Source organism: Arvicola amphibius, chromosome 3 (genome assembly GCF_903992535.2).
Source record: "Arvicola amphibius chromosome 3, mArvAmp1.2, whole genome shotgun sequence".
In the NCBI taxonomy this organism is placed as follows: Eukaryota; Metazoa; Chordata; class Mammalia; order Rodentia; family Cricetidae; genus Arvicola; species Arvicola amphibius.
Genome location: NC_052049.1, coordinates 176,582,086 through 176,597,690, shown reverse-complemented (window position 1 = coordinate 176,597,690; position 15,605 = coordinate 176,582,086). Strand labels below are relative to the sequence as shown.

Below are 15,605 nucleotides of genomic sequence, written 5' to 3'. Positions count from 1 at the left end.
GAGGCAGAGGCAGGTGGATCTCTATGAGTTTGAGGCCAGCCTGGTCTACAGAGTGAGATCCAGGACAGCTAGGCGTGTTATACAGAGAAACCTTGTTTTAAAAACCAAAACCAAACAAAACAAAACAACAAAAAACTACAGTTAAGAACGTGTACTACTCTTGTAAAGGACTTGTTTGAGTCCCTATAGCCATATGGGGAGGCCCACAACCATTTGTAACTCCAACCAACTTGTATCAACAGGGGAAATTTGACACTCTCACCTCCACAGGCACCTACACTCACATGCACATACATACACATGAAAGGTTTTTTTGTTTGTTTGTTTTTGTTTGTTTTTGTTTGTTTTTCTTTTTAAAAAAGAGGAACCTACAGGGGAAACATGGGGGAAAGCTCCCAAGGTCATACAACACGCCAATGACAGACACGAAGTAAGGCTATCAGAGAACATTCAGCTTGAGAAACAGTCAGGTTTTATGAGGAGAGTGTTCTAAAGGGCTTTGGTCAAAGTCAGGAATGTGGTAACTTCAGATGGCTCAAAAGGTTCAAGTGCATCTTCATTGAACAACTGGGGAACAAACCCACAGTGGGTCTAGAGCCCTTCCCCAAAGTCCCTCTGTCCCGAAGTCCTGTTCAGCCTCTGGTGTCCACTTCTGAAGGCCGAGTAGAGAAGAGGGAAAGGTACCCTCTGGGAATGACTGTTGCAGAAGCACGGCTCACAAGAGCCACAGGGAGCCCAAGGAAACCAGCAGAATGTAGCCAGTGAGGATGATTGGGCTCAGGAAGGAAGGGACAGCCATACTGGCAAACCTCATGTCTCCGATCTGTCTCTTGACCCATTGGGTGAAGTGGGAAGTGCTGGTGTAGATGCTCGGGAATTGGCGACGACCACAGCCAAAGCTCCAGCTCACCACCCCCATCTGGATCCAGGTCTTGTTCATCTGGCAAACCAGGGAGCTGCCAGATGTATCCTGCAGGGGGAGAGGAGGCTTGAAGTAGCAGCAATATTTGCCAACTTAGGCCTTTGTTGTCCCCAAGAATGAGACCTGCCTATGAACCTGTTCTGTAACATATAAATTTTGAGCTAAGGCCCAAGCTTGCGACCACAGCGGCTGCTTCACTGATCTACTCGCTCTCTGACTGTTAAGCCCCCCTGAAGACCACTGGGCCTCCAAGGTACAATTGTTGATCTTTCCTATAGTCTTGCTTACAGGTGGCAATCTTAAAAGCACTAACCAGTTCCCCTGCTTGTGTGCAAAGACAGGTGAATGCAGAAAAAGAACATTTATAGTGTCATACATCAAAAGGTGACATCAGGTTTCTTACGATTTAAAAAAAATCTTTTTATGGAATTACATTGCCGCCCAGTGATAGACCATTCACTTAGGATGCATGGGACCTTGGACTCTATCTCCAGCATAAGAAAAAAAAGGCCTATCTATATTCCTCAGTAACATTTGAAACTTTATAAACCAGGAAGAGAAAGGTTCAGTATATTTATTTTTTAACATAATGCAAAAGATTCCCAGGACGTGATGTTCTGAAGCACACATATTAAGGAAAGTAACAATAAAGTTCTGCCTAAGGACAAGAGCAGAGACCTCCACTAGTGCACAGATGTGCTGTTGCTGACCAGGTGTGGCGACACACACCTTTAATCCCAGGCAGAGGCAGATGGATTTCTGTGAGTTCAAGGCCAGCCTGGTCTACAGAGTGAGTTCCAGGACAGCCAGGGGTACACAGAGAAACCCTGTCTCAAAAAACCATTTAAAAATTCTGTTGCTCACAGAGGAACGACCTTAAACAATATACAAAGTCAGTTCACATATGAAAAACAAGATACCTAACCGGACCTTCTTGCTGGAAAAAATTAGGAATGTGGTTTTGAATTTTTTTTAAAAAAGCATTTTCAAACTTTCTTTTTCATTTTCATGCATGTGTGTATGTATGCTGTACATGTTTGCATGTGTGAAATGTGCACATGCACATGTGATGTGGGAGGGTCTTCTGTTTGAGTTGATTTCATTGGTTAATACAGAGACTGCCTGGCCCATTTGGTTGGCCAGCCCTTAGGTGGGCGGAGTAGACAGAACAGAATGCTGGGAAGGGAAGTTAATAAATCACCATGCCTCTGCTCTCTGAGCCAGACCGCCGTGCCTCTCCTCAGGGAGACAGACGCGATGAAGCTCCAGCACAAGATGGATGTAAGCTAGAAACTTCCCGGTAAGGCACCACTTCGTGGTGCTACACAGATTATTAGATATGGGTTAATCAAGATGTGAGTAAGAGGCTGGAACTAATGGGCTAGGCAGTATTTAAATGAATACAGTTTGTGTGTTGTTATTTCGGGGTAAAGCTAGCCGGTGGCTGGGAGCTGGGTGGCTGGAAGCCGGCCCGCAGCTCCACACTATACACATGGGTACAAGTTTTCATGTAGAAGCCCAAGGCGTGAGCCTGGAAGCATCTGCCATCACTTCCCCATTATTCATTTAAGCAGTCTCTCAGTCAAGTCCAGTGCTCCTCCCACCCCATATTGCCAGACTTATGAGTCAGCTTGCTCTAGAGATTCCATGCCCACACTATCTGAGGCTGGAATTATACGCAGGCTGCCACACCAACTCAGCATTTACAGGTTCCAGGATTTGAACCCTCGTCCTCACAGTTATGCAGCAAGTACTTTAACCTCTGAGCCATTGCCCTATTTAAAAAAAAAACACAGCATTGTAATTGCATATATAAGAGTACAGGAAATAAAGACTCCTTGAAGCCCCAAACTTGAATGGGGAGTGGGACTCTAGAAAGTCAGGAGAGCCCAGGGGCTAGCTTTTGGTTCAAAGCCTGTATCAAGTCCCGTAAAGGAAAGCTTCAAATTCACAGCCTTGTTCACAGATTCAGGAGACCAAGTACAACTTAGAGTCTTCCTTTTATCATCCAGAGGAGCTACATGGACTTTTTGGAGAAAGAAGAGAAAATTGAAAGTATCAAGTTGGGGGCAGATTTGACCAAGAAGACAGATTCCAAAGCTTACCATGGTAGAAACAGGATACGCACTGCTGTATAGAAAAGGCAGCCAAGGGGACAGTGGAGCCCGTAGCCTGATGAATGCATGTGAGGGGACTTGGTACATGCTACTGCGGGTAAAGAAACTGGCTCTGGGGACAGAGGAGAATTAAACTGGATCCCAGCACAAACTCCAGAGCAAAACTCAAAACATGAAAAGCGAAAAAGATAAAGCTAAGTAAAGACATTCAGAGCCATATATTTAAGTCATGAGATGAAACACATTTTTAAAAGAGGTTTTAAAAGGCTGGACAGATGACTCCTAGGTTATAAGCATGTACTGCTCTTCCAGAGAATCCAAGTTTTCCCAGAACCCATACTGGGGGCTCGCAACTACCTATAACTCTAGTTATAGTGAAACTACAGTCATTTGGACAAATCCAATGACAGAGACAACACACACACATAATTGAAAATAAAAATGAAATCTTTTTCAAAAAGAATCTTCAAATCCCGCAATCCTGAAGAGGAATATGTTCACAATAATGACATCTAAATAGAGACTATTTGGGAAGTAAAGGACACCAAATATTGTTGAAAATAGGTTTGGGGATAGGAACGTAGCTCACTTGGGAGAATGCACAAAGACCCGGGTCTGATCTCCATTATCACATGAACATGGTAGCGTTCTTATAATCCCAGCCCTCAGAATCGTGAAGAGTAGAAGTTCGCCGGGCGGTGGTGGCGCACGCCTTTAATCCCAGCACTCGGGAGGCAGAGGCAGGCGGATCTCTGTGAGTTCGAGACCAGCCTGGTCTACAAGAGCTAGTTCCAGGACAGGCTCCAAAGCTACAGAGAAACCCTGTCTCGAAAAACCAAAAAAAAAAAAAAAAAAAAAAAAAAAAAAAAAAAAAAAAAAAAAAAAAAAAAAAGAGTAGAAGTTCAAGGTCATCCCTCAGACACATAGAGTTCAAGGTTGGTCTGGGCCACATGGATCCCTTCTCCAACAGACATAAACCACCACATCCCGAGAAGAATATAGGATGCTCTGGTTATGTAAGACAATATTGTTTCTATAAACTAAACTGTATATGAGCACTAAATATTCTCCAACGACACAAACATCTTTAAGGACATGCATTAAACAGAAGGGAGCAGACAGATGCCTATAACAGGAAAACAAGGAGGAAAATCAAGCCTTAGTGAGGCCGGCCAGCAATTATAGTACAGGAGTCCTTGCTAGAGGTCTAGAGGAAAAAAGAGTATGTGGAGAGAGACACTAGAAGACAGGCAGACAACATCTATCGGATGTGGATACTTCCTTTTCATATCAAAATATTTTGATATATATTTAAATTAGTGTATATACTTATATAATACGCATGATTTAAATATATTTATTTCAATGGAAAAACAGAAGTTAACCTTAAAATATGTTATAATGGAAACAAAATTTAAATCTATAATAAGACACAGAAGCACAGAATGCCACATATTGCAAAACACATAAGATGTGGCCTAAATGTTGCAAATTTTACTTAGGGACTGCAAGAAGTTTTAGCATCAAATAGAAGAAGGAAAATAAATTATTCATTAACATCGACAATTATTTGTCCATGAATGTTAGGCTCAAAACACTTGAAAAGGATAGTAAGGATAACTGATGTATTAGAAAGCAAAGAGTTCATTAAATTGGACAATCAACCTGGTGGCGGGATGACACACACAATTGCCCTGAGGTTTGAGTAAGAATAGAGAAGAGAATCTATTCCTAGAAAATGTTTTCTCCCAGAACCTTAAGACTCTTTACATTTCTATTTTGTGGATTTAAATCTGGTTGAGGTGAAAGACTTCTAAGAAAATGCAAATGATTTAGATTAATTTAAAAAGGGACAGAGAGTCAGGGAGGTGAAAGCACTCACAGCCAACCCTGAGGACCTGAGTTCAATCCCTGGGGAGGAAACCAACTCCCACAGTTGCTCTCTGTGCACCATAGCATCCGCGCGCCCCACCACACACAAATAAATAAATAAACAAACAAACAAACAAATAAATAAACAAATAAATAAATGTAATTAAAATGTTAAGATTGCAGAGTGATAGGAAATTGGCTAACCCAACAACTATGTGTGAAACAACGTAAAACAGTGTCTAAGGACAATCACTCAACAGAAAGCATTGTCTGTCTGTCCTCCTGAAAACACCAACCCAACCTTCAAGGAGGAGGTAATTTCAGATACTTCAAATGTTCCAAACAGGAACACATTATTTCCCAGTGAAGTATATGTAGTTCTCATGCTAGAACTTAACAAAGGGAGTGACTTATTCTAAACACCTTTTTTTTTTAAAAAAAAAAAAAAAAAAAAAGGAGAGATTTGCTTGCTAGACGGTGGGATTTGCTTGCTAGACGGTGGTAGCACACACCTTAAATCCCAGCACTTGGAGACAGAGGCAGTTGGATCTCCGTGAGTTTGAGGCCAGCCTGGTCTACAAGAGCTAGTTCCAGGACAGCTAGGATTGTCTCAAACCCCTCCCCACCAAAGAAGAGATTTATTTTATGTATATGTGTATTTTTCTTGCATGTTTGTCTGTGCACTGTATGTGTGCCTGGTGTCCTCAGAGATCAGAAGTGGGTGCTAGACACCCTAGAACTGGAGTTATGGACGGTTGTCGGCCACCATGTTGGTGCTGGTAACGAACCAGAGTTCTCTGTTAGCACCAGTGTTCTTACCCATTGAGCCATTCTTGAAACTTCTTAAACTGAAGCCTGGCCTCACTGGGGTTAAACGGGTTCATGGTTCATTCTATGTGACAGCTGCTTGTTCCCTGAGGCCAGAACCTTTCCTGGACCGGACTGCAACCTAGAACCCAGCAATGTTTGTTGGATGTAAGTAAATTAAACCCAACTAGCTGTTTTTCTAGAATGTCGGGAAATCTAGAGAACGTTTTGGCAGAGCCTCCATGGTCACTTGGCTTAGACTTGTGGGTAAACCTCCCCGTGTCCTTTGATGCAGCCGTGATGCATTCATTTCTTTTCACAGGTGTCCGGGCAAGCCTTACAACTACTCATTAACTTACATAATGTTTGGCTTATAAACCTTTGAGTCAAGAGATACAACTTTTCTTGTAAACAAATATGTTTTCACATAAAGAACCCTGTTGTCTCTCAGAGTAGTTCTGTCTTTTAAATTCAGCAGAATCGGGACTTCAAGAGGAAAATAAAACATGTTCTCAAGAAGATAAGAATCTGGGGGCTGGGGAGATGGCTCAGCAGTTAAGAGCATTTGTCTATTTCAGAGGACCCAGGTTCAGTTCCCAGTTCCCATCTAGAGGCCCACAGTCATCTACAACACCACTTCCAGGGGATCCAATGCCTTTTCTAGCCTTTACAAACACCGGGCGTGCATACAGTACACAGACATATATGCGGGTGAAACACCTATATACATAATACAAATGAAATATTTTAAATAAAAAATAAAGTATGCATTTCATAAACAATATTGACTAGAAGAAACAACTGGCTGAAGCTTACAGAATGCTATCATTTCTGCAAAACTGTCTGCCAGTGCCTGACCCAGATCTGCAGGCATGTGGCTGATATTCAGGAGCATTAAAATGGCTTATAGAATTGGGCGTGGTAGCTTTAATCCCCACTCCAACATGCAGAGGCGGGTAGATGTCTGTGAGCTTAAAGCAAGTCTGCTCTAAATGGTGAGCTCCACGCCAGCTAGGGCCACTTAGTGAGATCCTCTCTAAGGAATAAAAATAAAAAATAAACAAAAAGAACTGTCTATAGCAGGGACAAAAGCCATCTCACCAATGCGCTGTCTTCAATGAGAATGGCCCCCAAAGGCTTACGTTTGAATACTTCCTTCGGAAGGATTAGGAGGTGTGGCCTTGGAGGAAGTGTGTTACAGGGGTGGGCACTGAGGCTTCAAAAGCTTCCCACCATCCTTAGTGTGTGCTGTTTCCTCTTGGTGATTCCGGATGGGAACTCTCAACTGCAGCTTCAGAGACCAGCCTGCCCGCCTACTGCCACACTCCCTGCAGGGATAGTGATGGACTACAATTCCCCCAGAACCATAAACCCCAAATAAACTCCTTTTTCTGTAAGTTGCCCCATCATAGTGCTGTATCACAGTCATAGCTAACTAACTAATACATCTTTTTTTTTCCGTACCGGAAAATGGAAACTCGGACTTTTGTACTGGGCCTCTGATGGTCACATGTGAAGGCAAGCATGACCCCATACTGCCTGCCCCCCTTCCATCTGCACATTATTCCACACCTGACAAGTGTCCAGGCCCCATTCCGAACTTGTACACAGCATGTCGTTGTCAATGAACTTCTTCTGGTTCTTCTGCAGGAGAAACTGGTACCGGTGATTGCAGATTTCATTGTTCACGATCCTGACAGCCAAACCCTGGACATTGTAGGGGGTGTTCGGAGCCCCTGCAGAGAGAAAGATCTGGGCATGACCTCAACTTCGAAGCCTATTTCCAACTCAGGGTCATTCACATTTGTGTATGTGAGAGGCAGGGTCGTGTCCAGAGGTGTTTGTTCATAAACGCTACAGTTCGTTGCCTGGCTTTCAAAAATGTCCCCACTCATTAAGAAGATTAAGCTAGGGCTGGAGAGATGGCTCAGCGGTTAAGAGCATTGAAGAAGATTAAGCTAAGAACTGGGGGTGGCACACATCTTTAATCCCAGCACTTGGAAGGCAGAGGCAGGTGGATCTCTGAGTCTGAGGCCAGCCTGGTCCATAGAGTGAGTTCCAGGACAGCCAGGGCTATGTAAAGAGACCCTGCCTCAAACAAACAAACAAAACCAAACAACAACAACAAAAACATAAAACAAAACAAAAACTAAATGAAAATCTCCCAGAGGTGTGGAATGAAAGTCAGGTATGAGCGAGAACAAGGAGATATGTCCCAACCAGTCAAGTTCAAGAAGAAGTTCCTTCTTATTCTGTGAAAGGGGCAAGACCCTCGAGCCTAGATGTAGCAGCTGCTGCCTTCCGAAAGGTTGGCGAGACTCCAGGCAGCACCAACAGGGCTGCCTCTCTGAGCATTAGGGGTGCATATTGACTAGAAAGGCCATCTCAGTGTAGTGTATCAGAACATATCACGGTCAAAGTCCTCAGCGTACCTGCAGACACAGATCCCCATGAATTGCCAAAGATTTAATTTCCTACTATGCTGGAGGCTGAGGACTTGGTGTAAGACCTAACTTCACTTTGGGGGTTGGTGAGACGGCTTAGCAAGTACATCAAGCCTGATGACCTTGGCTTGATTCCCCAGGACCCACAGGACAGATAAAGGTTGACCTCTGACCTTCAGGTATGCACTGTGGCACATGGACTCTCACACACATACACATAAATAAGTAAACAAACAAAAAATTAAATAATTTTAACTTTGGAAAGCAAGGTTCTCCCAGGCCTCTTGTCTCTCTGCTCGAGCACTGTGTATCTCTTTGGGCATATGAATGTGCTCAGGAAACGACTGCACAGAGTGGAGGAAGAAGGGAGTCGGTGACCCCAGGACAGTGTCCTGCAGGGTCAGGTGTCTCAAGACCCCTGCTCTATTGCGCTCACCTTTAGTCTTCTCTTTTCCCCACCCGACGACCCAACACATGGTGCCTATGGTTGGCCTGAAATTGATGGTGGGGAGGCAGATTGGCTGGACAAGGGGGGACCAGGCGACAGGGTACTTGAGCTTCAAGATGGCGATGTCGTAAGACATGTGATTGTTGAACTTCTCGTGAATCACAATGTTCGTGAGCAGGAGCTCCGAGCTGTTGTCTGGGAGGTTCTGGACGCCCACTTTCACGGTGTAGTTAGCCGGGTCCTTGGATCTGCAGGCCCAGAGAAGAAGCAGCTCACCAGCAGTAAGGGTTCTGAGTCCGAGGATACCCAGGCTCCTGTCCTCTAGTCCCAGAGCTCCCGACCAAGATGCCCCCACAGGCTGACCTTTGCAGGCAGTGTGCAGCTGTGAGGATCCAGTTGTGGTGGATGAGGGAGCCGCTGCAGACGTACAGCCCCAGGAACAGAATGCTTACTTGCCATGGCCACCTGCCCACCTCCACCACCTTCCCGTTTACCACCTTGCAGGATACGTTGGTCTGACCACAGGACCAGAACCAGGGCCCTGAAGAAAGAGGTGGAGAGAGGGATGCAAAGGGTCGCCCTTGCCCAGCAGGCCAAGGCAGACTGTCAAAGCATTTCTCAGCCATGACTCAAGCAGACTCTGCCATCTGCACAAGTCAGGGCCTGCAGCTACTACCTCAAAAACGGGCAACCACAAACCCAGAGGCACTAGGTGGCCCCCATTATAGAGAAAGCCCCCAATAATGGAGACCAGACAACTTGTCTGACCAATGCTGTGAGCCCTCACCCTACGACTCGTCCCTGCCCATAGTTTGCCCATATGGCTTGGGGAGGAAGAGAGAACCTAGAGAGGTGAGATAGGGGGCCTAGTGTTCAAGATTCCCGTTGCTTGTCTCTAAAAATACATGGACAGTGATATTTTGTTTTTTTGTTTGTTTGTTTTTGTTTTTCGGGTTTTTGTTTTGTTTTGTTTTGTTTTGTTTTTCGAAACAGAGTTTCTCTGTGGCTTTGGAGTCTGTCCTGGAACTAGCTCTTGTAGACCAGGCTGGCCTCGAACTCACAGAGATCCGTCTGCCTCTGCCTCCCGAGTGCTGGGATTAAAGTCGTGCGCCACCACCGCCCAGCTGACAGTTTTATGTTTTATTGTCCTACTATAGCCACGGCTCATACCCTGGAAACAGAGAGGCTCTTGCTGGCCTCAAGAACAGGGAGAGGAGAACGGGAGCGTGCATGAACTGGAGCTGAGACTGAGGTTTTTGTTTTGCTTCTTTATTATTTTATTTGTATGTGTGTGGGTGTTTTGCGTGTATTTATGTCTGCATATCATGTGTGTGCAGTACCCACAGAGGTCATAAGAGGGCATCAGATCCCCTGGAACTGGAGTTATAGTTGTGAGTCACCTGGCCTGGGAGCTGCCAATCAAACCTGGCTCCTCTGCGTCCTCTGGAAGAATAGTCAGCACTTTGAACCGCTAAACCATTCCAGTCCCTGCCTTTTTTTTTTAGACAGGAAAGGTCTTGTGCAGCTGAGGCTCACCAGCCAAAGTGACCAAAATCCTCATCTTCCTTTCCCTTCCTCCTGCATGCTAGAATTACAGATGTGTGTCATCATGCCCAGTGAGAGTGAGGTTTTTGTTGTTGTTTTCAAATGGATTATCTGGGTTGGTATTTAAAAATAAGTCTTCATGGGGACTCAAAACTAACAACTGAGTACTACGAAAGAGAAGAATTGCTCTATAAGAAAGGGTTATGGAACAAGAGTAAAGAAACATGAGCTGGGCATGGTGACGTGTGCCTTTAATCCCAGCACTTGGGAGGCAAAGGCTGGTGGGTCTCTGTGAGTCCGAGGCCAGCTGGGGCTACTTAGTGAAAGTCTTCTGCCAGTCTGGGTTGTTGGACAAGCATCACATGCGGCCCCTGAGCTCCTCAAATGGGTGGAACTGGACCTGTCAGCACAAGCCATGCCACGGGTTTGTTTCCCTCGGCAGCAGACCACGCAGTCTGCAATAGCTGCAGCCGAGACAGGTCTGGGGGAGCTCGGGGCGGGTGGTTTGGGGACAAAAGCTAACAGTGATATCTATGACGAGCTGCATGTGTTAGCAGAAACATCGAGTAGGTCCTCCGTGGTTGAAATCACTGTGGTGTGGATGTAACCTGAGTACCCCTCCACATGTGAAGCGTTGGTCCTCTGGGAGTGATATGTGGAGGCTCCATAGACCTTTAAGAGGTGGGGTTTAGGGGTGGGGAGATGGCTCCATGGGTAAGGAGTCGTTGGACAAGTGTGAGGACCAAAGTTTGGATTCTCAGCCAGATGTGGCAGTGGATGCCTGTAACCCCAGAGCTGGAGGGCGGGGCCAGGAAGATCCTAGGAGCTCTCCTAGTGGCCAGACTGACTGAGGCAGAGTTCCAAGTTCCGAGACCTTGTCAGGAAATGATTAAGACGACATCTGATGTCAACCTCCAGGCCACAAATGTGCTAGCAGAGGTGAGCATGCCCACACAGAAGTGGAGTCTGGTGGCGGTCTTTAGGTCATGTCTTCAAAGGACTGCAGAAACCCACCCAGCCTTTCTCTGCCTCCTGACGTTACGCAAGTACTCGTTCCCAGGACGGACAGTTGCTACCTTCATTAGAGAGTACCTCTCCCATCCTCTACCCCATGTGACAAATCCTTAGATTTTGAATTTTGAAAACTGTCAACTAAATATACCTTTCTACTTCATTTGAAGATTGTCTCAGGTATTTTCTTGTTGGTGTGTGTGTGTGTGTGTGTGTGTGTGTGTGTGTGTGTGTGGTTTTTTTGTTTGTTTGTTCTAGGGGCCTTGGTTTTTCAAAACAGGTTTTTACTGTGTTGCCTTGGCTGTCCTGGAATGTAATCTGTAGGCCAGGCTGGCCTCAAACTCACAGATCCGCCTGTCTCTGCCTCCCCAGTGCTGGGATTAAAGGTGTGCGTCGCTACACCTAGCTCTTGGGTATTTTCTTATAACACAAAGCTAATGCACAGATCATGTGTGGTGTTTGAGTTAATTCACACCATGTGTCCCTGCTTCCCGCTACTGTCCTGTGCAGATGGCCTGTCCCCTTGCTTAGATTCCCGTTTGTGGGATGGTCTTCCTCTCAGCCATCCGCCCTCCGCAGGACCCTCACTCAGCCACCCGCCCTCCGCAGGGATCCTCAAGCGCTGCACTACCCCCAAGTCTCCCCAGAGTCTTACTTCCTCTTTGCTCAGCTTATCTCTACATCCCTTCCCCATGCCTGTCTCCTGTTTCCCTTATCCCTCTCCCTACCCCAGAGAGTCACATTTCTGGACTTTCTCGTACAGCATGGTGAGTTCATAGCCATCATCTGTTGCTGCTGTTCTTTCTTCCTTACAGCTACTGTGGTGGTTTTAAGGAGAATGGTCCCCCATAGACTCATAAACTGAAAAGCTTTTTAAAGTTGGTAACTGTTTGAGAAGGATTAGGAGGTGTGGCCTTGTTGAAGGAAGTGTGCCACTAGGGGCGATCTTTGAGGTTTCAAAAGCCCACACCAGGCCCAGTCTCTGCCTGCAACTCAAGGGTCAGATGTGAGGTCTCGGCTACTGCTCCAGCACCATGCCTGCCTGTGGCCATGCTTCCCACCATGTTGATAACAGACTAACCCTCGGAAACTAAGCAAGGCCCCAATTACATGCTCCCTTTAGTAAGTTGCCTTGGTCATGGTGCTTCATCACAGCAACAGAACAGCAACTAAGACCTTTTTTACTTCTCTCCCTGTCTGTCCCAGTCAAGACTGTTCAACATTGGCAGTCAGGAGAGGGCTTGAGAAGTGTACCCTTTCATTTGCCACAAAGCTGCACAGAAACCACAGAAAGAGCCAAGACTCCCCCAAAGAGCTCCATCATGCCCACAGTGACAACTCTGGGGGCAAGGTTGGCCCTCTCTCCAGGGTTCCCCGCCTTCTTTAAGATTCTTGGGTCTCAAAGAACAGCTCTTTCCAGATCTTGTGCCCTGGACAGCACTGATCCCTACACTTCCTCTTAACCTTGTACAGGACTCATGTGATTCAGCCTGAAGATGCCAACACCAGGTCCCAGCACCAAGGAGGGAGCCTGAGGGGTTGTTTTCACATTTTCATCATTATTTTTATTTCTGTGTGCATGTCTGTGTATGGATATGTGTATATGAATCCTCGGAGCTAGAGTTGCAGGCAGTCGTGAGCTGCCTCAGATGGGGGCACTGGGAATCAAACTTGAGTCCTCTGGAAGAACAGTACACTCTCTTAACCACTGAGTCACCTCTCCAGCTATGACGGGTTATTAATAGGTGCAGTGTGCTGCAGATCAGCCTTGCCCCAGGCACAATGATGCCCATCCATATGTAGCAGACACTCATGGATTCAGATAGCGTCCACTGCAGACCTTGGTACCCTCTCTGAAGTTCTAGAAGCTAGTCACCATCACTTACAAACAGGATCCTGCTACTCTTTTCCATGCTCATAGCTGGCCACCAGTTATATTGACTTTGAGGACTCCATTCCTGTAAGGTCATAGCTGACTCCCACCTCCTCACCAGAGGCACAGAAGTTAGCACCCATGCTTTGTCTAAGGCTGCACATACCCTAACCACCCCCATAACCACCCCCAAAACATCACTAATACTTGACAGAAGTACAGTGAAGTTCAGGCCAGAAGACTGCCCACTTCCTCATTCAGTCACTTATTCAACAATGCACTAGTCCAGGAAAAAGGGTGTCCCACAGTGATGGAACAAGGCAGGACCCAACTTGGGGGATTCAGTCCCCGTTTCCAGTTATCAACGTACAGCCAGCAGGTGACTTGGGGTAGGGCTCCCATCACAGAAACCACGTTTCTCAGGAAAAGCCTGGACATCCTCTGCCACCCGAATATTCTCAGTCTCAAAGCATCTATTGCGAACTGTTTTTGAGTCCCGGTTCTAATGCTCACAAATTGTTAAAGCTGGACCCAGGCTTCCTGTGTGAAACAGAGACGCCAGTGTACAGTGTTGAGGTGTAGACTGTCTCACCAGGGGACACTAAGACAGCAGTCATTGTCACAAGTCCTGAGACTCCCAGGCAAACTCGTCCCTCCACGGATGTCAGTTTGTTCCTCATTTTTTGTTCCTTCATCTGTTGTGGTCATCCAGCAAACAAGCTGGCTCCATACTGAACGGGTTATATGGGTCCCTAAAGGTCACAGCCCATGGCCATCCCAACAGTCGACTGAGCATGTACCCTTCCCAGTTCTGACAGGTGAAGGCCCTGCAGTCGTGAGGATAGCCGATGTAGACACCAGGCTGTCAGATCCCTCCGTCCCTCCGTCCCTCCGTCCCTCCATCCCTCCGTCCCTCCGTCCCTCCGTCCCTCCGTCCCTCCATCCAGGCCTTACCTTCCACATAGGGCAGATTCTCAAATCTGACAGAAGAAAGAGGATGCGGGAGAAGACCCTGAGGATCCACTGATCCACATGCCATGGCAAGAAGCCCAGTTCTTACCGTTCCTTAGAACGAGACAGAGTGTCTCCATGGTGCAAGGATTCTAGAATCCAGTTGTTTATTCAGGTCTCTGCCTCGGGTTTGGGGCTCACCCTGCTGAAGCAGCCTCAGGAGCTTGCCACAGCTATGAACGGAGGCAATCAGAAACCTCCCTGGAACAGTGATTCTGGGGCTCTGAGCTGAGCCTGCAATCATGCCTGCCCCGTTACAACGTCTGCAGAGCCCAGCTCTCAGCAGTGGCCTTGATGGTGCCCTCACACCTAGCTCTGAGCCTGTGATCTTGTCCCTTGGCTGGCTCCTGACAGCACCTTGTAGTTAGCCTTTGATGCTCCCTTAGTGTTCATCTCAGCCGCCTCTGAGGAGCCCCGAGAGGTGTGGGAACCAAGACTTCTTCCCATAGCATATGGCTGCTGTGAGAGCTGTTTTTGCTCTCAGGTATTTTCAAAACAGAGCAGGTCCTGGGGAGTGTGTAGGGTGGGGGCCTGGCCTGAGGCTTCTGGAGGAGCAGCAATTGGCAGACTTCCAGAATACATGGTGTCCAGGGACTCCTCCTCACCTCTCCACCCCGAGGTACCCAGTGTCGCACCTCCTTCTGCTGCCCCCCGCCACCAGTGTTGCTGTAGGCACAGAGTGGCACGTTTTCACGCGCTGCTGTGGGAGATGAACTGGCATCATCGCTGTAGAGAACTATTTAGTGAAGCAGACGTATGGAAGCCACAACTGAACCTTCGCCCCTGGAAACAGTCTAGAGGTGCCAGGAAGACGAGGCTTCACAGGTGGCTTCGGGAAGTCTTCACGGCCACTGTCCACCTGCTGCCTCGGAGAATGGAAACCCAGCGGCTCCAGCACTGAGCAGTCTACAGCTTCACGCTGACAGAAAGGGCTCAGAAATGAAGCGCACCTGCTGTGTGATGTCAGAAACAAGCAAATCAAACCTTTTTCTTGTGGTAGAAAATGCAGAAAATGGTGATTCCTACAGTCGGATGCCCTCAACATAGCAGAAAAATATTTAAAGTGGAGAGAAAGTGAAGAGAGAACTCCAAAACAGAGAAACTCTTTGCCTCTATGAAAAATTTTTAAAGAGATTTATTTTATTTTAGCATGTTTGCCTGAATGTGTGTGTATGTATATATATATATATATATATATATATGTAAATTATATATACATACACATAAACACACATACATATATACACTGTACACACACACACACATATATGTTGCCTAAGTTACAGACTGTTATGAGTCACCATGTGGGTGCCGGGGACTGAGCCTGGGTCCTCTGTAGCATCAGCCAGTGCTCTTAACTGCTGAGCCATCTTTTCAGCCCCATCTTTTAAAACACTTTCTTCTGAGAAGCAAGAGGGCATTTGATCAATAAAACAAAGATAGCAAGACAAAAACCAGGTACATTTGTAATCAATTAATGAATCTATTTTATGAAAAATGATTAGGTGTGTATGGGTAGTTTTGCCTGCACTAATGGAGGCAGTGATCATGCCAG

General features: G+C 46.5%; 1 protein-coding gene across 1 annotated transcript; it reads right to left on the bottom strand.

Moving 5' to 3' along the window:
- Window positions 1–715: 715 nt before the first annotated feature.
- On the bottom strand, window positions 716–14,078 carry LOC119808747 (serine protease 46). Its single transcript, XM_038321161.1, has 5 exons — window positions 13,994–14,078; window positions 8,974–9,151; window positions 8,599–8,858; window positions 7,291–7,454; window positions 716–970 (listed from the first exon to the last, which is right to left on the bottom strand). Exons 1-5 carry the CDS (start codon window positions 14,076–14,078, stop codon window positions 716–718), a joined length of 942 nt encoding a protein of 313 aa, XP_038177089.1.
- Between the last annotated feature and the right edge of the window lie 1,527 nt (window positions 14,079–15,605).

Excerpts from the sequence above, each read along its gene's own strand:
- LOC119808747 (XM_038321161.1), bottom strand. The coding sequence starts at position 14,078 with ATGGCATGTGGATCAGTGGATCCTCAGGGTCTTCTCCCGCATCCTCTT. Across the intron at positions 9,152-13,993 it reads GAATCTGCCCTATGTGGAAG|GGCCCTGGTTCTGGTCCTGT; the intron begins GTAAGGCCTGGA and ends CTCTTTCTTCAG. Across the intron at positions 7,455-8,598 it reads GGGAAAAGAGAAGACTAAAG|GGGCTCCGAACACCCCCTAC; the intron begins GTGAGCGCAATA and ends TTCTCTCTGCAG.